Source organism: Lissotriton vulgaris, chromosome 4_1 (assembly GCF_964263255.1).
Source record: "Lissotriton vulgaris chromosome 4_1, aLisVul1.2, whole genome shotgun sequence".
Classification (NCBI taxonomy): Eukaryota; Metazoa; Chordata; class Amphibia; order Caudata; family Salamandridae; genus Lissotriton; species Lissotriton vulgaris.
In genome coordinates, this window is record NC_141691.1 from 1,496,482,367 (window position 1) to 1,496,504,316 (window position 21,950).

The 21,950-nt window shown below is 40.6% G+C and overlaps 1 protein-coding gene across 1 annotated transcript in view; it reads right to left on the reverse strand.

The window, feature by feature from the left end:
* Nucleotides 1-21,950, reverse strand: part of ST18 (ST18 C2H2C-type zinc finger transcription factor) — a 428,044-nt gene that overhangs the window by 142,458 nt on the left and 263,636 nt on the right. Inside the window, exon 6 of the mRNA XM_086917999.1 lies at nt 12,215-13,015. Within this exon, the coding sequence (XP_086774125.1) occupies nt 12,215-13,015 (801 nt within the window). The remainder of the gene's footprint in view (nt 1-12,214; nt 13,016-21,950) is intronic.

Below are 21,950 nucleotides of genomic sequence, written 5' to 3' on the forward strand. Positions count from 1 at the left end.
CTTAGCCAAACTGAGTACAAGATCGCCAGTCTCTCTTTTACTTGCATGAGTGCGGCAGTCAAACACTGCCTCAAAATCTCAGACGTGATCATCGATCACAACATTGACATCATGGTCCTCACCAGAAACCTAGCTGAATGATACTTCAAACAGTGTTCTTCCATCTTATCGTCTGTGGCTGCATTTCTCCACTGCATGCCTATAATCATTACATGCCATGTTCTGCTTCTCTCTCTCCAGTTGATAGCAATTTTTTTCGGGCTGCATGTGTCCCAGGGCTACTCCAGTAAAGCTCCTGGATAGATCCTATAAGGTGCTTTTCTTGGTTGCCAGTAACTAGTCTATCACTTGGCTCACTCATCTTTAGCCGGAATCTATAGACAGTATTTTAGACTTATTTCTGCTAACTGCCATTAACTACTGCACACCTCTTAGGTATTCCTCTATCTGTCCTGTGGGGCCCCAAAAGAAGATTTACTATTGCTGCATTTCTTCTCAGCATGTCTTTGGGTTGCTCCTTATCATTCCAAGATAGACTCTTGAGATTATTTACCATGGATGGCTGTGTGTAGTTTGTTCCTGGGGGACACTCACGTGTCCCTCTGTTGGACTGTATAGTACATCTGCCTTGATTGTCTATATTTAGTGCACATTGTGGGCTGCTCCATTTTTGCTCCTGGGTGGATTCTACTGGACCCCTCGATCACTTACAACAATACATTTTTAAGACAAGTTTGTTTTCTGTTGTTCACTCCCTCTCTGCTAATGTATTGATTTGAATGGCAGGATCCATATAGCGTTTAGGTGCTTTGTCATGTCAAAATAAGGTATTCTCAACAACCTGTTATCATATTAATTCCTTGTTTGCATACAAATATGGCTTTAATGGAGGAACACTGACATGCACCAATATGCAGTGGTTACGTGCTCGGTCTTTGTGGAACTTGTGTCTGTTTTTTGCTTTGTGCACTGGTATTTATTCCCCAGACTTCAATGCTGCAGATTGCACAGAATTGTGGAATACAAAATATGTGCACATTTGCTCATGCTTGTGTTTACATGAGGTATAACATAAAAGCCACACACATTTCCAATTTTCAACAAGATCTTCAACCGCCATAAAGATAAATTAAATGCCACTAACTTTCGCATCAACCCTTTTTGTACACCCTCCAGGTCTACCAACATCCCTGACATGAGTTTCCAATATATTATTAATGACATTGGTAACTCCAAACCTTATAAAACTAGAATATATATTCGGACTCATTCCCTGTGGGAAATAACACGTTTTTATAAAAATGTATGGACTTCTTGACAATGCAGCTACCTAATACTGTAAGTGCACTTTTTCCAGACCATTAACATCCCTTGAAACAAATTGGCACTCACACTTAGCAACTCAAATAGGTTATTCAAGAAAATAACTCAAACAACATTGGCACGCTCCCACCCACACCAACTAGTCCCCCATCAACTTAGTGATAGCTAAACCTGGCTCAATCAGTATACTTATCCCTGAACCATGTTGAATGCAGTGCCTAGTTTGCAAACAAAAGAAAGCTTGAGCCCGAAGCTGCTACTCAAATGTAAGTGGCTGGTGCAATTAAATGTTGGCCTCTTCAATTTACTGCCAGACATTCCTTGTGCCTTTATCAGACTCTTGCATGTTTCTGCTTTCTTCCTTTGAGATGGATTTTCCATATTTTTCTTCCTCCTTTTTCCCAATATCTGTGTTTGTACCTCGTTTGTTCTTGGGGAATATCTGATGTGGAAAAATAAGTGCCAGTCCGACAAAAATAAGTGCTGGAGGCCCCAACCAGCAACCACCCCTGAACTGTTTACTAAACACTGTACCCAAAGCATTCGGAAAATTAGACATGATATTGAGCACATCACACTTTAGGCAGAACCCAAGCACATTCCTCTCACCTGATATGCAGCTTTGGGTTCATTGTCCTCCTTTATTCCCATTTGCAAAATTGATTTGAAAGAACCCTGTGCCTTTGTGTTGCTCTGCTGTAGTATAGCCACTTCCTGGCTCAAGGTCTCAAAGGCATAAGTTTCATTCTAGCATAAGCTACCTCTCCAGATGCAGCATCAGTGTTCACTTTCTCTTACACAAACCCAATGTTGAGCTAGACAACCTTGGAAACTACAAACCCTAGCACATAGCTCTACTTCATGATATGAAAATGAGTAGCTTCAGTAGGAGAAATACACAATGAAAAAGAATTACTGGGACGTCAGCAGTCTGATTTTAGACTATCACAGAACAGACATCTCCATTCTCAAGACCATAAATGGATATTCTCTTAAACATTGCATGCTAGTGCTGTTAGACCTAACTGCAGCTTTCATGCAAGACGCAAATCTCTACATGGTTCACTAAAGGGAAAATTTTTAAAAAGTTCCTAAAGTTGTAAAAAGTTTGTGGAAATATTAATTGCTTAATATTAATATACATTAGTGTTATAAATCTACTTTAGATATAGAAATAAATATAAATACTGCAGCACTAATAACTCAATTTTAAAATAATTCTTTATTTACTGAACAATTATTTAATTTTTAAAAAACATATTTTTCTCAAGTTTAATTATAAAAGGCATTCCTAGCTCACAAAAAAATTAATATGAATTAATAAATACCAATAGTGATGTATAGAATTAATGAAAGGTAATGTGAATATTTTTAATAACATCAATCCTTATATTAACTTTTAAATGCATAAAAGCTTATTAAAATATGCTATAATTAAAAAAAATCATTATTTATATGTTTATGTTAACATGGTATATTTTGAGGTTTACAAATAGAAGTCCTTACCTTCATTGTTTTCTATGGGAGGGGTTGCGGTAAGAGGTGTTGGCCATGTGTGGTGCTCGAGTTGTTAATTTTCTTTTGTTTTGTAGTAGTAACTTATACTTGTAAGTTAGGCCCCTTCTCCATTTTTAGGGGAGGAGACCTGCAAGTCTATACTTTTGAGTAACTTTACATTTGGATTTTGTGAATTGCTAAAATTAGTAAAGTTACTTAAAAGTGTAACAGTAAAGTCACAAGGGTATACGCAGATGTGGTTCTCATGCTCACCGACTGATTTGCATGTGGATGGATCCAAACTGGAGTGGCATTGTGAGCACAAAAATGGTAGATTAAACCCAGATCTGTGACTAGGGCAATTATTGATTTGTTCAATATTCCATCCATCAAATGTTCTTTTTGCTAAAGTCACATGTGTAAGTTACCCACCAGTGTAGCTTAACATTGTGAAAGTACTAAATATCTCAAAGTCTTACCACTCCACAAAGGTCCTGAGCAAGCTCTTCATCTCCTTCGTGTAATGACCACACCCTCACCCTGTTCTCATTAACCCCTCCCAAGAACTCTGAGACACCCTCTCTGACTACTTTCACAGCAAGATTGCCACCATCTACAACAACTGTGACCCTCAACTGAACACCCTGGACCACAACAACTGCACTCAACCAATGAACGCCAGCTGAATGATAACCACCTGGTCTCCCTCACCACTCAGACCACCATGACCATCATGTCATCCATTCACTCCTGGGCACACACCGACTCCTGCCCCCACCATCTCTTCAACCTCGGAGCCAACCCAATCGTCACATAATTCATCAGCATCCTCAACACCTCCATCATCACAGTAACCTTCCCAGACAGATGGAAACACGCAGAGGTCAAACAACTCCTCAAGAAGCCCTCCACCGACCCCAGGGATCTGAAAAAAACTGCTAACCCATTCCCTGCTTCCCTAACCAGCCAAAGTGCTTAAGAAAGCCATCAACCAACAGCTCACCAAATACCTGGAACTCAAACACCCACTTGATGACTCACAATCAGGATTCCGGCCCAACCACAGCACAGAAACAGCTCTGATTGCTGCCACAGGTGACATCAGAACTCTTTGACCATGGATAAACTTATTCCTCCTTGACCTCTCTGCAGAGTGTGACACCGTATTCCACCACACCCTCATTGACAGATTGACAGATTGCCAAACATCGGCAAACAGCAAAATGCCCCCAAGTGAATCACCTCCTTCTTGTCAGGGCCCACACAGAGCATCTGACTGCCTCTCTTCGTCTCTGTACTCAAGAACGTAATCTATGGTGTACCCCAAGGATCATCCCTGGGCCCACCCTGTTCCATATATACATGACCCTCTATTCAGAAATTGTCAGATCCCATGGACTCAACATAATCTCCTGTGCTGATGACCCACAACTCATCCTCTTGCTCGCTGAGTACCCCTCCAAGACCAAAACCATCTTCTGCAATGCTATGGCCATCATATCCAGATGGATGAGGGACAGCTGCCTCAAACTCAGCTCTGACAAAACAGAAGTACTAATCTTCAGGAAGAACACCTCCACTTGGGATCACAGTTGGTGGTTAGCAGACCTCAGAACAACACCCACACCGACAGACCATGCACACAACCTTAGTAACATCCTTGAAAACCAACTAACCAAAAAATGACAAGTGCAACCCAGTCACCTCCTCTTGCTTCCACACCCTTTGCATGGTTCGCAAATCTCAGATGGATCCCAATCAACACCCAAAGGCAGTCATGCAGGCACTCGTCACCAGTTGCCTCAACTATAGCAATGCTCTCTACACCAGTATCTCCACCCAGCTCCTCAAGAGACTCTGGACCATACAGAACACCACTGAAACAAGGACCATCTAACTACACAAACTTAACTTCCACCTATCCTCAAGATACCTGCGATCCGCCTCTTTTGACCTTGTAGCCCCCAAATCCTTCACAGCTGCAGTGGAGCCTATCCTTCTCCTACCTTGCGGCCAAGACCTGGAACGTTCAGCCCCTCCACCTCCAGACAGCACAATCCCAGGTGGACTTCAGAAAGAAGCTCAAGACCTGGCTTTTCAACGGAGACACAGCACCCTAAGCACCCAAGTACCCTAGGTGGGGGTGATTGACACAATGATTGCTTATTAAAAATGTTTATCTATCCTATGTGCCTTACTATTGTGCTACTGCTCTATGTTCAGTGCCCACCAACTACAAATGTACATCAAATTTAAATGCTATAGTTATGCTAATGGGAACGACAAATGTATTTGGCTCTCACTATTCTACGTATTAGGTCATATTGATTCCTTCTGAAGACATTGTGCAAGTTCTTATCTTCTGTTAGTTTCTCTCTTAACCTTTCTTGTGTGGAAACATAATCTTATGTTCCTACTGCGTTACTATCAAAGTCTCTTTGCACCTGTATATCACAATGTGCACTGATATATTATTTTGTAATTAAATATGAATGTAATTTTCTTATTATTAAATGCTGAAGTGCAATTTAGCCTCAATAGGCTTGTTAATTTTGACGCCCTTCACAGGCCTAAAAGGTATTTTATTTAAAGGAATACATGTGCACATTTCAAGTATCTCATAGTAAAGTGTAGCCTTCCTTTCAATTTTGGCAACCATGAGTGTGACTTTATGAAAATAATGAAGTCAGCAGTGTGTTCATGTATTATATTGCTACTTCAGAGAGATCTCACATTTTCTTGCTGAGAAGAACCTGCCACCTGTTCACTAGGTAAGTTTTGCTGAAAGTAACATGTGTTATGTATTTGTGCTCCATAAACTTGTGTTGAGGAAAAAATGTATTTAAATTATTCACTTTTAAAAGTATTTTAACACTATCTGTTCCAAATACTCATTTGGGCAAGATTTCTGGTAAGTTGAAATGACAATTGTCTTTTAATTTTTGCTCTGTGTTTCACTATTTTTTTTAATAAACGCATGTTAAATTCTTGGCTTCTCGATGTGTTGTGTTTTATTTTAACAGCAAAGCACTATTGAACTCTTCAGAATTCTGGATTGTAATATAAAATTCTAAAATAAATATTGGTTCAGTCACCATAATGATTAATAAATGATGAATAATAATAATATGTAAACACGTCATTAAAATAATAATAAGAAAAAATACTTCGAACCACTGAATGAATAGTTCCAGCCAACATAATGAATAAGTAATGAATAACAAGTACATTATAATAATAATTGTAATAATGAATAATAAGTAATAAATAGGACAAAATGAACAAGTAATGCAATGCAATGCATAAATACATTAATAAATAAACAAACAATCAAATAAATAAATACAGTGTAAAAATACCACTTTGGTAATTCAATTACAAATCCAAAATGCTTCATACACTGGCTTTCCTACCCTTTGACACTTCCAACCAAGCATTGAGACACTGTGTATCAAGCTACCTACTAATGAGCTGTGGTTGCCTCACCATAGGTAGGAAAGATAAATAGATATCATCTCAATTTATAAACAAAATTTGTTGTAACTTAGATCCACATGACAATTGTTTTATTACTGGGTCCATCACATATGGTATTTTATAGGTGTTACATAGGGACATAGAGGAATTACACTTTCCACAAGATTCACTTGTTGAAAGGGAAACCACATGATAAATGATTTATACATAAATGTAAGCAAATGGTTGATACATGCATTATATAGTGGGCAATAGAAGCAAAAGATGGAACAGGGACTATGTAATAAACGAGGTTAACAAACCAGAATGTGACAATTGGACACCAACTGGTTTGTAAACTTAGCATGATTTTCGGTTATGATTGATGTAGTAATCAGTCGCATCACAAAATGTATATTTGTAGAAGGTTGCAAAACTATTGAGTTCATAAATATTAATGAAGCAATTCTCAGTTTACCACCCTATACAAACGGATACAAATTCAGGGATGAAGGCCTGCAAGGGACACCATACCTCCACCCTTGTTTTCAAATTCCTAATGTGTCAACACCTGTCTCTTAAAGGGACAGACATTGCTTTTAAAAAAGTATTTTGACTTGCTGGGAAGACATAGGAGTTGGGGGTCCGGGAGGACATGGAGTGGTCCCCCGGACAATGGTCTGTGCCTAATATGATTACCACAGGGCTACTTCCCATTTGTGAATAATTATTTTAATTGCCACGCCAAAGTTGTTGCTGATAACTGACCATTGGTTTGTGGTCACAAATCATTGATACATTTCAATGTGATTTACAAATGAGAGGGGGAAGCAGCACTAATGCATCCTCCTGTTCATGACTGGGAAAGGGCTTTTGTGTGTCAGAATTGCTTTTTCAACTCACAAAAGAGGTTTTTTTTTTACAGCACAATATTTTTGTGATTCACATGCCTTGGGACCTCAAAATACCTTGGTTTTTTTCAGTGTGTAAAATGTTCAAAAACTGGGAAGGTTTTATTACTCACTTTATCCAGCTACCTAGTATAATTTAAAATTGAAGAACAAGGATTATTTCATGTCTTTAAAATATTCTTTGGGTAAGATGTGCATGAGAGTGAGCGCTATTTAAGAAAAACCACATATTTGTTGCAGAAATCTTTTTAATCAAGAACACTTGTCTTTATTTCTCTCTTTCCCTAGTTTAGCACTAATTGGAGCATGGAGAGCAGACAAAGGGTGTGTTAGGTGGAGGGGACATGGTTGATTTCCAAGAAAAAGAGATTTGAAGGCCCATGGGGTAGCGTCTGGGGATAAGTGCATGTGTTGCAGCAACAACTCGGAGGCCCTTGCAAGAAGAAAACAAGTTTATCGTTGTTTTTTCTGTCTGCTCGGTTTTTACTGCTAAACCCCTTTCACGTCCAACTGCATGCCCTAGGTGACATTGCAAGGTTGTGACAATTATAGTGCATTTAGTGCACTCCTCCGAGAAAGGTTCTTACCGGCATTAACAGTGGATGCTGTTGGCAGAGGGAGGAGAGGGGATGTCTTGGTGTTCCAAGGCTTTTGGGATTTGGCGCTATTTGTTCGCTCAGGTGTTTTACACAGCTGGGGAACCTGTAATTACATGATTGCGCTATGATTATACAATTATAGATCTTTACTTTGAAACTTAAGCCATATTATGCCCTAAACCCCTCTCAGTAGAGCACAAAACAAACGTGCTACGCTAAAAGCTCGCGCTGTAAACCGACATTGTGTATGCCAAACAAACTCATTTTGCCTTCGAGGCTGGCCTTCTGATTTGCCCACTGAGGCTGCAGCTTCATGTGATTCTGAGCAGCAGCTGATGACAACCTTCCCAGCTGCTCCAGAGGTTGGTGGCCAGAACAGTAGCCAGGCTGCTCGCCTCTTCTGTCGCTGGATTTGGGGGATTAGTCAAGCCAATCACTTCCTTCTTCCTGCTGACATGTTTGGGTCCAGCCGCGGCAGTTTCATGTTTCTTGGCCTGCTCGGTGTTTCAGAATAAATACCAAGTTGTAGTTACATGTTATCCTCAGCAGGAGATGCAATGCTGTGATAGGAAGCGCGAGGCTGCAGGTTTGTTCTTTTCAGCCTTCCAATTTGAACATGCGTAGTAGTAAATCTTGCCAGTCAGTGTTCAGTGTGACTAAACCATCGCCTGGAGACATTGAATGCACACTTTGGTGGTTGTTATGGGCTAGACCTGTTCTGCCTATATTTGAGGACCCTGTTTTTAGTATGTGCCAAATGAACATGCAGAGATTGGAAAATTAACTTAAAGCTCCTTGGCATTTTGGTTTCATAATAAACTCATTGGACAGTCAACTGATGAGGTCTGGGCTGCCATATTAGGCATTCAAACTTGCCTACACTGAGCTTATAATAAGGACAGTTTATTTTATGCCTATTTATGAAAATTTCTACAACTTGCTGGATATTCGAACTGTCAATTTGCAAAATACTCCCCCAGACTCTATTAAATTAATGTGCAGCTGAGGCACCGATTGAGGTTGCTTGTGGCCTTTCCTAAAGTATTGCTAATGAATTTCAAAATCATTGGCTTACTGTAATTTGATCCACACTAATAAGTCACACCGGTGTGTATGAGATGATTGTGATGACGACAACCATCCTATGTGTATTTATATGTACCCATCTACCATTTTTATATTTGGAAATGCGTATGAGGCATTTGCACCACTCAAGTCTCAATACTTCTTTAAAGGCATGTCACTTCTCAGAGCTGGTGGCATGTTTAAGTTTGGAGATGCTTGTTATGCAGTACGCCAATTAGACTTCAATTCTCAATACAACTTTCTAAATACATGGATTTCTCACTGCTGGTAATAGTAGTCTGTTGTGCAAAACTCATGGGAGGCACATCCACCTGATGTACAGAGACTTAGCTGACACTTGTTGAAGACATAGGGGGAGTAAAGGGGGTCACCTTAAACCTTACTCTGCCAGCAGCAGCTGGATTGACACTATCAGAAAGATCTACAGAGCACTGGACAACCCAGCCCAAAACACCATGTGGCTGTTCACAAGTACATCTAGACTGAGAGGAAATAGATACTTTATACAAAGCAAACTGACTCACATACATCATGCACTTAGATGCACTACTTGGAAGCTGGCAAGAGCAGTACAGTTCACCCTGTTTTTAAAAAAGTGCAGTCCCAGGGCAGAAATGCACTCATTCCTGCACTTAGACAGCAAAGATGTGAAAGATGAAGCGGTGGTGCCGCTTCAGTTTAGCACTGCAAACAGGTCTGAGTTTTTAGATTGTGCAGACCCGTGCTGTGTGTCTATTAAATTGTCTGTGTGTTCTAAGTTTTTTTTACTTATTACCAATATTTAGTGCAACAATTCAAGGTGAAGATGCTGCTGTAAGAGAGTTACACACGATGCAGATGGATGAATCTCTGTTCAGAGAGGTGGGGGTGTGAAGGAGCAACAACGACTGCCTATTAATGACCAAGGGTGTCTCCTCCGTTATGGCTGAGCAGCGTCGCCTCACTAGGTGGCGGCAGATTTAAACACATGAAATATAAAATGATAAAAAAACAATTTTATTATAATTTTATTGTTCTTCTTACCTGCACGCTGCCAGTGAGCCACATCATAGGGTGGGGCATGACCAGGCAATGTATGACAACAGTGGGGAGGAAGGTTGATTGACACTACTAAGTACGCATGATGGTGTGGCAGGACGTCTTACGCCGGCCATACCATGTTGTGCATTTAGCATTTCTCCACCTACTGTGTTGTACAGCTGGGCGGAGAAAAGCCACAGGCCCCCAGGCACTGTCTGAGCGGCAAGCCAGGACGTTCAGACCAATCCCAGGACTATTCAGCATCAGGAATGGAATCTGGGAACCTGTGCTGGGTGCACCAGCCCTGGAGTCGAGGATTGGGAAGAGCAATACGGCGACCACTGAGGCAGGTGTGTAAAGTTTATATTTTGTATTTCTTTTTTTGTGTGTGTCTATGCTTGTTTTTGTGTTCACCTCTCCCCCACTGCCTTACCACTTCGTACCCCGAGCAGCCGCCACTATTAATGCTGATTAGACGACACATGGAAGTAGTATTTTCGTCTTCCATATTGGAGCATTCTTGCCAATGTCTGGGTGCTTGATTGGAGCCCCTGAATGACTCTATGTGAGAAATCTAGCGGAACTTCAATCACAGAAGAGAGAAAAGAGCGGTTTCATTGCTAAAGAATAGCCTTGATCCAAGTTCTTCTAGACCCAATATGGTTACTCCCCTTAGTACCCTTGCACAAGTTGAAAGATTTGTGTTTTTCAAAATGTAGGCTTTTTTCTTAAGTGACACCACTAAATATGGCGCCTACACATCCTTCGCAATCTGAAGATATTAGTTAAACAATTTCCATTCTTGTTCCATTCTTGTTCGCAGCCCCGAGAGTGGTATCATTTACCAATTCATTTTAAACATTTCAGAACATCTTGTGACAGGCTCAAAAAATGGGACCAACTTTTTCCTTCACATGCAGAATTTCAATGGCTTCCTGTGACCTAATATTAAGAAAAAACATTTTGCAATGATAGATCTTTATAAACCAGGGCTTTTCTTTTCAATGAAAGTCAAAAACAACATATTTTTCGGTTCCTCAGACCTTCTGGTAGAATCACCTGACAACGTCCACAGCATAATCAAATGTTATACAGTGTGTGGGTTAAAACTTAAGGGTGCAGGCAATACCAACATTATATTATACGTAACAAGTATTAAATGTCTTATATATACGTACACCACTAGACATTCATAGCATTATTAGGGAGTGACTGGACAATACTTCCTTCTATGGAAGTTTATCTTAGACTCAAGGTTGCTGTTAGTCTTTTCCAAAGATCAGCTTTACTCTCTTTACCACTAATCGTCAAATATAATGTGTTCTAATATCAAGGTGCCATGGTAGAGAAATACTTCCCTCTGCTCAAACATTCTTGGGCCTTAAAGAGGTAGTGCAGCAGAATATTTAAGGTTTAGAGGAGTTTGAATAATTATTTTGTTTTAGGAAAAATGGCACATCACACATAAAAAGCTATATGGAACAGGCAAAGAACCTCAATCCTTTGGGCAAATTGCAGCTATGTGAGATGTGTGAGTCAGTGCAAGGCATGAACAGCTTAAGGAATATGTTCTTTGTGCCATAGGTCGAACATCAAAGGCCCTTTGAGGCTGCTGCAATACAAAAGTGAATCTAATCACAATATGTTTCTAAACATATTAGTATTTATCGTCATCAGTCCACATTTTCACATCCATATCATTATAAAAATGTACAACTCATACATACAATATATGGTGCAAATAAGGAATTGTGCAACATTGAGGAAGCATTGAACATGTAACAGGCCCTTCTTGAATTAGTGTGGAGCAAATCTGAGAAAATATGGCCAGTATCTGAGATTCTACAACTATTGCCCCAAAAAAGTCAAGTGTTAATATCTTTAAGTATGCCCTCTTGGATGAATCCTGTTTATTTTGCATTGTCCAGTGAATATACAGTGCTTCAAATTGGTATGAGCTGCATCTCTATTTCTGTTTTCAAACAGAGGTTGAAATAAATAAAAACATGTTCCTGGCACACCCTGTCCTTGTTCATTAGTAGATACAGTATTGTGAAGTAGCTTACTTATATTTCTGAATACAACAAATAATATTGAAAGAGCAGCAGGATTGAAAGTGAAAGAGCAAGATAGCCAAAGGATGGGATATAAGGCACAACGAAGAAGTGTGCGATGATATTGATTCACTTGTATAAGGACATAGTCAGTACATTGCATATGAATGAACCCTTGTACAGTGTAGTGATATTGTTTGACTTTTAAAACCTGGAAGACTTCAGAAAATCTTTTTTCAATAAACATTAACAGATGAATTCAACTTACTTTTGTTGTTATAAATTTGTCGGTTGCCAATGTCAATTACTTTGGTGTTTCTTCTTTCCCCAGCCAGATGCTCCAAAAGAAACCTATCCAACTGTTTGTAGGTGCTGTGGAAAAAATTGCCCTGCTCTGCCCGCAGAGCGATCGCTTGTTCCAGCAAACTTAAGTTCCCTCTTGTTTTGTCCAGCTCAATTGATTCTTCAGTCATTACGGACAGACAGTCATCATCATCCTCACTGTCAGGGAACTGATTATGGTCTCTCATGTCAAAAGGTTCAATTTGGAAAGCTTCTGTTTTCCTTTCCTGCGGGCGGGATGCACATGTGGTCTCTTGGTGGCCATTTTCCCTTCCTTCAGTTTTTATTTCAGTGGCACCCGTTTCACTCCCCTTCCTACACTCAACAATGTATTTATGAGTCCTGTGCTCCTTCAAGCTGTTCTCATCTGAGATGTTTGAGCAACTGTCCCACCCATTCTCCAGGTACTCGGAGTTGCTCTCGTTGTCCTCCGAGGATGAGGACGGCAAGCCATTGGAAGAATGAGCACAGTCTGGGCCCGTGGAAGTCTTAACGTTGTAGTTTTCATCTCCGTCTTCACTGTCTGTTTTGGAGGACTGGATGCCACTGTCATTTGGGTTACTGTCAGACACCATGCAGTGGTGAGTGTCCTTCGGTAGGCCGCCAAGGTTCATTAAAGAACTGGCTACCAGCTCTTTGTAGCAGGCATACTTGTCTGAGTATTTCAGCCCATTGATCTCCTCAGCTTCTGAGCCTGGTATCTCCTCCGTCGACCTGGGAGTACATCCTATAAGGAAAAGAGAAAAAAACAGCCCTCGTGTAACTTACGTTGAAGAAGGCAGCAATTCCTTTCTATACACTTTTAAGCCAATCAAAACGGCAATAAACGTTTCTTAAGCATCAAAGGCATCTCTGTACCTAAGCAGCACCTATAAATTTTGTGTTTGCATTCTGCTAGATATGTCATGGTGGCTGAGCCAGAGGAGAGACAATATATTACAAAACAGGTCCTTTCCATTTATTCCATTATATCTCATTACTTGGTGGCCTAATGTTGTGCCTGCTATAATGTGCTGCCCCATCATTTTCTAAAAAATGCAAATAGTGTTAATATACAAGCTTCCATAGTGCCTGCTAATAGGAAAATATTCTGAGTGCTTGACGCTATAGGCACTGATTATAATAAATGAATAACATAAAAGAGAGACTCTGACACATCTAATCTAATTTGGAGCCGATCAAATTTGCATGGAGGTCAAAATAGTCATCTGTTCTGCTTTATGACAGTGCAATGCTGTCACTGTTTGATGTTATTCAAAGTGCACAGTTTGTGAATACGCGGTAACAGTTCATAAATTACAGACAGAGAGAAAACTCACGTTCACCCTTTCTTTACTAGTATGTGTTTTTTTTTAAACTGAAGAGCAGTCCTTCACTGATAAGGTATGTAATACAAAATATGTACACATTATTTACATTTACTAAATTAAATTGTCACTAAAGAAACTTTTCATTGTAGTCTGAATGAATAAATGAATTAAGTTTTGGAATGTGGAAATCATGTAGAGGCTGATTACGATGACTTTAGTCTGTCCCCCATCATCTCGGGGGTGCTCCCACAGGTGGTATTATGATGCGGCCGCCACCACGGCAGCTGCAAGTGCCATACTTAACATTGGGGTGGGTGCTTCTGGCTGCATCACCCGCCTCAATGTAATAAATGCACTTTTTACATTTTCCTGCACTATGTGGTAGGCACCTGAGTGAAAGGGGGGCCCACTACGGGCCCACAGAGCCCATCCCCACCAGCCTGTCCATGGCAGATGAACCCGCCATGCCGCCATTTACGGGAATACAAGGGCCTCCGCAGCTCCGGCTGGCTCAAAGAGCCCCACGGATGCAGGCGGCCGGAATTTCCGACCACCACTGAACCGCCCACCATTATATGGTGGTGGAAAATGGCCTCACGATGGTGGTAAACCTACCACTAACAGCCTGTCTGTGGAGTGTTCACCACCATCGTAATCACCCCCTTAATGCTTACATTTGATATTGCAGTTCCAAATAATGAATAGCCAATTTGAGAGACAGAGGGGGTGACAGGAAGACATAGATAAAGAAAGAGCAATTGAGAGAATGAAAGACAAAGAGCTGGGAATAAAGAATATGGAAAGTGGGAGTGACAGAATGAAAAAGGCAGAGCCTGCTCATACAAGATAGAGGGAAAGACAGAGAGTGATAAGGAAAGAAAAGGAGAGAAAGGGACGGAAATGGAAGAAGAGAGCAGGAGTGAGATTTGGAAGACCATATACAACTTGAAGGATTTTAAACTGGTAGGTGCAGCCCACAAAATGCTTCTCATATACAAATGTAATGATCTGATTCACAGAAATATCACCTATAATATACCAGCCTCACTATATTAATAATCCTATACCATCTGGATGGATTCACACAATTTTTAAATAAATAATCAAGTCCCCTAATAAAATTGTCAACAAATATGGAAAAGCTAAGTGATTCATCCAACAAAGATCATCAGTCACAAATAACACATCATCAAGAAAATCTAAATGACATTGTCCCCTTCTCTGTACTAAATAAAGTAAAACTGTTCCAAGATATTGACTTCAGAAATGCTGCTTTGGCCCCCACCTTGCTCAAGAGCCTCCCAGATTCCACACTGTCCCCTCTTAAGGGCATCCTACACACTGTAGGATGCCTCATTGAGGGCCTTCAGAAATAAGAATACATCACCTCAACACTAATAGAACTACATTGGCTACCCTTATGGCTACCCTTGTTGGTCCCACCTTCCTCAAAACTAGCTGCATTTTCTATAAAGCTATAACGAATGGCACCGCTGCCTTTATGGCTTTCAAGCTCATTGTCTCAAACAGCTCACAGCGCACACACACATCCAAGACACCATCAGACTCAAGACAAAGAAGTGTGAAACAAAACAACAGGTTATCTCCATCTGTGCACACAGGATCAGGAATACTCCATCAAGAGAAAATACCAGTCCACTTCCACTTTCAGAACACAGTTTCACCTCTAATCACTCATTGACTGAATCTTTGACTTTAACATTGCACATCACTCTTCTGACTTTTTTCTAGGTTTCTTCTGTACAAATACCACATACATACCTACACACATACAATTTACATATAAGAGGATAAGTGTCTAGCTTGAACTTTATAAATAAAATAAATAAATAAATGGTGCACGCCAATGAACACATATTACTAAGGTAGAAAATGCAATGCACAATATAAGTTCCTGCCCATGCCTCCCTCTTATAATAGAATGCATAATTTGACACCTAGTGGTGCTTAGGTGACCCTAGAGCAAACTAAATGTATTCGACATTTGATGCCACCTCCACCATGCTAATATATTTTCCCCACCTCTTTTATGTTTATGAAGACCCGGTTGGAGCCAATGAAAAGTAGTTACAGGCAACTTGATATGAAACATCATGCTATCATTTAAGTTTCACAAAGGTATGGTGTCAAAGATGTTGGTAACAGCTACCTTTTATATACTGTAATTGTTGTATGAAAGCTATCGAGAGCATGAGACAAAATCATTTTCGACCATAAAAGTTTGTTTATAGCCGAAATTGCCTTCATTTACACCTGGGAATTTACTCCAGAAATCCTGGCAGGGCCAAACAGGTTTACTAAAGCATATTTTATATATTATTGCCACAAGTGCGAAGAAATGTGCATTAGTATCTCCCATGCAGCTGGTGAGAAGTGGTCGGAGCAAGCCAGCGTGCGCCATGTAAGTTTGTGATGTCCACAAACTTTAGGTTTGTGGACATTCACAAACTCTGCTCCGACCCTTTCCAACACTGGGAACAGTCTGAGTGTTATTTCAGAAAAGGGTTAGGGGAACACAGATCAGCACCAAACTTGAAGGTAAAACATTTATTTAGGGTGAAAATATATTCTCCAAAGTAAAAAAAAAAAAAAAGAAATATACATTGTGAACACCTTTAGCCCATGGTTGTTTCTACACTCTGTGCGTTGGGGGAATTGATATTGCAGCGATGATGTCAAATGCCATTGCCTCACAATTCTGGAAACCTGTATTTGGCACATCTTTCCATGTGTAGTTTTTGAAATGTTTGTGAATTCCAACAAGTAGTAAGTAACCTGCACCCATTATTAAGAGTACTTCTACGGTTGCGGGATTACTACTATTTTTGTGGTTGGTATTTTTGGTGTTTTCATTAAAGTAGCAATCACTGTGAGTTTTGTTTAATTTTTGTTAAATGTTCTGATCTGGCAACAATACCGCTTTTAATGCATCAGAGCAGCAATCTGTCTGACTGATGCAGTAAAAATGGCAAGTTTCTAAAACATTAAACGGCGCACTGGCCACCCAGAGGCATTCCCAGGTAAAATGCAGGAATAGGTTTCCAGAGAACAGTGTAAACATGCATGCAGCGCACATTGTGCTAATAACCCTCCTTACCAAGGGGTGTGGTGAAGCAGCAGGAAATAAAAAACTTCACAGCACAGCTTCATTGTAGGTGAATTAATCTTTTGTACTTCCTCTCAATTTTTCAAACCTGTCCTCCGCCCCAAACCTTCCCCCACTGACAAAAATAAGCCTGCGTCGTCGCTCTTTATACTAATTATCTCCCCAAAATTATTTCAGGAGTGCCAGGAGCTAGTAAATATTGTCATAGTTACTAAAAGCATTTTTGGATGAAGAGGTGAATTCAGTCACAACACTGGCCCCTTTAATAACACTTATTATACCTGGCATTATCTTGCCAGGCCGCCTTCAGTGTGAACTGAAACATGTAACATTTAACTAGCTAAGTTGGATAAACTGGAGAATGTGTTTTTTTTTCTCACGAGGCGCTATGTCTGCTCTCGACACCCTCGCCGAGAAACCCCAGCTCCCAGTTGGCAAAGCAGATGAAGTAGTTTTCATCCCAGTAACACTGCGTGCCATTAAGAGAAAGAGGAGGGCTGCGATAATTTTAAAGTATCGTGGACAGCACAAAACAAATAAAAAGCATTTCTCCGTGAATGCGCTCAATTCACTCAACTATTCTCTCAATCCACTTAACTGCCCACATGTGTACAATAATGATTTATAGACATTATGCCTAATTATGCATATTTGGACTATGTGAGAGTTCCCAACAAAGGCCCTAGACAGCAACAATTACCTCTGTTGCTTAGCTACATAGTTTAAAATATTCCTATTAAGTGCAGATAACAGGGGGGTAGAAACGCACATGTGCGCCACAATACATTTCCCCCCTTAGCGCTGCCAAAGTGCTGGCCTTTTGGGCTTGGATTCCAGTCTCAATAATTGTTTGTATCATCTGTTTGTTATATACTAGGAGAAAATATTTATTAATTATTCTTCGGAAAGTGGGATTCAAACAGCGAAAAGATGACGAGTATAATATGTAAGGCGGAGTGAAAAGTGCGGTGTTAACCCGCCATCATCCTCACGCTTTGTCCTGTTTTTTTTGTTTATTTGTTTTTTTAACAGTCCTTCGTTTTGGAATCTGCCTTCAAGGCAGGCGTTTGTAGCGTTTGCAGCATGTTAGTGGACGAAGCATATCTGTGACTTCAAAAGTAGCTTCTCACAAACAAGCACTGCATCATTATACATTTGTAGCACAGCTCAGGCTAATGTGTGAACTACGGACTGACATATTTGATGTGTTTAGAACAAATCACACTTTAAACTCCCACCTTCTTTAAAGCAATTTTAACAACAATGGGTGACGTCAAGATGATTCCTTATAATTCTTAAACAAATATCCTGTGCTTTTTAAATTTCCCGATTTCGAGCATTAGTGGCTCACCCATTGCAGGTTTTCCATTGCATTTGGCGATTCCAAGCATTAGTTAATGTTAATGTTAATGTTATGGGTGTCTTATATAGCGCTCGGCTACTCCAAGGAGTGTCCCGGTGCTTTCTAACCCACAGCAGACTACAGAGGGCAAGCAAAAAAGTAGAGAAGAAACAAGCAAAATCACTGTCCATAGAGCCACGTCTTCAGACCCTTTCTGAAGGCCAGCAAGTTCGAAGTACAGCGGAGAGACAGAGGGAGGGTGTTCCATAGTTGGGGAGCCAAGCGTTTAAAAGAGCGTCCCCCTACCCTTGCTTTCATAACAGCAGGGACAATGGCAAGACCAAGAGATTCCGATCTGAGGGATCTAGTTGGTTTGTAGAAAGCAAGACGTTTCTGAATATATTCAGCTCCTACAGCATGGAGTGCCTTATGCGCCAGCGTAAGTGTTTTAAAAAAAATCCGCTTCCGAATAGGGAGCCAGTGCAGGGAATGTAGGAGGTCCGAGGCTCTCGCTCGGCGAGGTAGGCCAAAAATCGCCCGTGACGCCGAGTTTTGGACCACCTGGAGTTTTTGTAGTAGATAGTCCGGAAGACCCAAGTATAAAACATTTGAGTAGTCCAGCCTAGAACAAATAAGAGCCTGGACCATAGTCTTCCTATGCGCCAGCGGGAGCAGTGGAAGGAACTTGCATAACATTTTGAGGAGACCATAGCAAGTGCCAGTCAGTCCAAGGATCTGGGACTTAAGCGATAGGCTGTTGTCAATTTTGACCCCCAAGTTCTTAGCAGCCAGAGAGGAGGACGTAGGAGGGAACATGTTCACAGGCCACCAATCCTGCCAGCTCGAGTCAGCCTGACACCCGAAGAAAAGCACCTTTGATTTATCTGGGTTGCACTTGAGGCTATTTCGCTGAAACCATTCGAAAAAAGCCCCAAGACACCCGCGGATGCTCTCTCCGTCGAACTCAGCCCCCTTCCCACAGGTGAAAAGGAGCTGGGTGTCATCGGCGTATGACACGATCTGAGCCCCAAAGGACTCCGCCAGCACCGCCAAAGGGGTCATAAAGATATTAAAAAGAGTCGACTAATTAATTAGTGACTCACACATTCCAGGTTTTCTATTGCATTTCCTGATTCCAAGCATTGGTGGCTCGCCCATTCCAGGTTTTCCATTGCATTTCCTAATTCCAAGCATTAGTGGCTCACCCATTCTATGTTTTCCATTGCATTTGGATTCTTTTACTAAAAGGTGTTCAGTTGTAAGCACTACAAATACCAGAATGCAAATGAAAACTCTAAGCTACCTGTATTACTCCTGCAAGAAATCAGGAAACGCTCTGAGTAGCTTCTTCTATGTATTATGTCTTTGGCGTTGGATGCAGGAACTAATCTGTTGGAAATTGAACTGCTTTGTTGGCTTTGTGGCTTTTCATGACAGTCCTAGAGTTGCAAATGCACTATTTTGATTTTTCAATGTCATTGTCTACAGTGTTATCCAATGTCAGTCCTGGAGAGACGGATCCATCCCGGATTTTTAAAATAACTACATTTATCCAAATGGGATATGCTCATAAGCTAATTGGGATACAGCCCGCCAGGACCAACTTTGGAGAACCCTGTATACCCTAAACCACTACACCAGTTAATCCATAGCTAGGGCAACCCTTTTCTGTGAAACAAAGAGCTGTTCCAACGATTTCTACCTCTTCAGTGGGGGTGGGAGGAACTCACTGAGTTTCACTTCCAGGGAGTTACATGAAATCTCTGTGAGATTCCGCAAAGTTCTGTGAGTGGGCAGAAATCAGCACTTTGCACTGCTTGCACTAATTTTTTGTGCCAGGAACTTGTTCTGCACTCCCAAATCAGGGAAAACGGCACCACACAGGCACCAGAGAGCGCTGCGACTTTGCAGCAACTGGAGTAGATTTTCATCTTGAGCAGCAGCTTTCTCACTGCTAACGTTACCGCCCATGCTATGAAAATCTTGCCAGGCACCGTCCTGGCAGTCAAACATTGTGCTAAGGGTCGCCAATTCTTGCTTGAGATCACCAACTTACCGTTGACTAGCAGTGCGTGAGGAAAAACTCCACCATGTGGCGGTTAGCGGAGTTTTGCAGGAATTCTGCATTACAAGCGTAACCCGGAGTGGGCAAAACTCAGCTGCTGAGCAGAATTTATTGCCCACACTTACTCTTCATCCATCTTCCTTATTCTAATACTTTCTGGTGTGATCGAGTCCTCACTCTACATACAAAAGAACTAAGATGAGGAAGACTAGTACTTTGAGTATTGAAGTTTACTGGTTAGTAATGAGGGCATTACTATCACAGAGATCACCACAGCAAGCGAACAAATGCTGACATGCACACTGCAAAACAGTTAAATAGAGAGATTACTAAAATATACTGAGCTATGACAGTTTGACAAATGCACAGGCAAGAAAACAGTACATTCAACATGATCTATCTATCTATCTATCTATCTATCTATCTATCTATCTATCTATCTATCTATCTATCTATCTATCTATCTATCTATCTATCTCTATCGATCTAGCTATCTATCTACTGCTACATGGTTTGGAATTCTAAGCACTAATTTCTTTTCAATGTCATAATTAGTTTAATACTTTAGTCTTTTATAGTATATCAGGCACCAAATCTGATAGATATGCATCAGCCACAAAAACTGTAGTCAAATAACTTAACAAATCAGAGACAAACCCATTCCACAAACCAGCGAATTTCCCCTTCCTCTTATGACAAAATATGCATACACCAAAAAATTCAATACGTCTCAACTCTTGGCAGTTTTAGATCTCACACAAGATTGAAAGGGAATTGAATGTATTATTCTCTTAATGTTTCTCACACATGACTTAAAGTGTTACACTTGAAAAGTCACTCACTTAAGCGCAGTACTTTGGCCCATGTCAACCCAAATTCCTATTTTTTTGTTAGATGTCAGTGCCTTAAGTTACTTTTTTTTACTCAACAATAGTACTTTTTTACCCACAGACATGATCGTACTATCATGGTCAAGTGTGTGGTGAAGTCTTTAAAAATGTTTGCTACCTGTCTCCTCCTAGCAGAAAATCATGTCAAAACTCCATCACGCTTCAGCAGGACACTACTTTATCTTATATGTTAGACTCAATTTATGGTATCTCCAGCATAGTTCAGCAAGCTTATTGGTTTTTAACATTCTAACTGATGTCCAAAGATTTTTTTGTAATAGCTTGTACTACAAAATAATGTTCACTCGTAGAACACTCCTCCATATTCTGGTCGGCTGTAGAATGAACATTAAACTATATGTTTAGTTCTTTTGTTTGAGAATAGGCTTTATGGATCAATGTACCGAACTCATTCACTGGGTTCCTTACTACAACCTAGCACCATATTTCCTTGTTTGGCAGATCACAGTGCTTTTGCATCAACCTAAACAGCTTGACCCTGTTGCTGGACAATATACTCTTAAGAACGCAGGGGCAAATTATCAAGAACGGTGTTTAAAATTATCGCCTTGTGAATTCCCATAAAAGCCCATGTTCTGGTGTGAACATGGGTTTCTATGGGAATTCATAAGGGCATATTATCAAGCCCATTATTGCCGCTTTAGCAACAGTTTCCCGCCGCTAAAATGGGTGATCATTTTTAACGCCGTTCTTGATAATATGCCCCGCAGTTATTGAATGAATGAATGAATGAATGGCATCTTGTAACGTGCAACTTAGACCAAGGGCATCAAGACGCCTAAATGAAGGTATTACTGGTAGTATGGGCCGAAGACACGATTACAGATAGGCCTCAGTAAAGAATAATGTTTTTAATGCTTTACGGAAAAGCAGAATGGAAGATTGTCCTTTAAATTCGTGAGGAAGA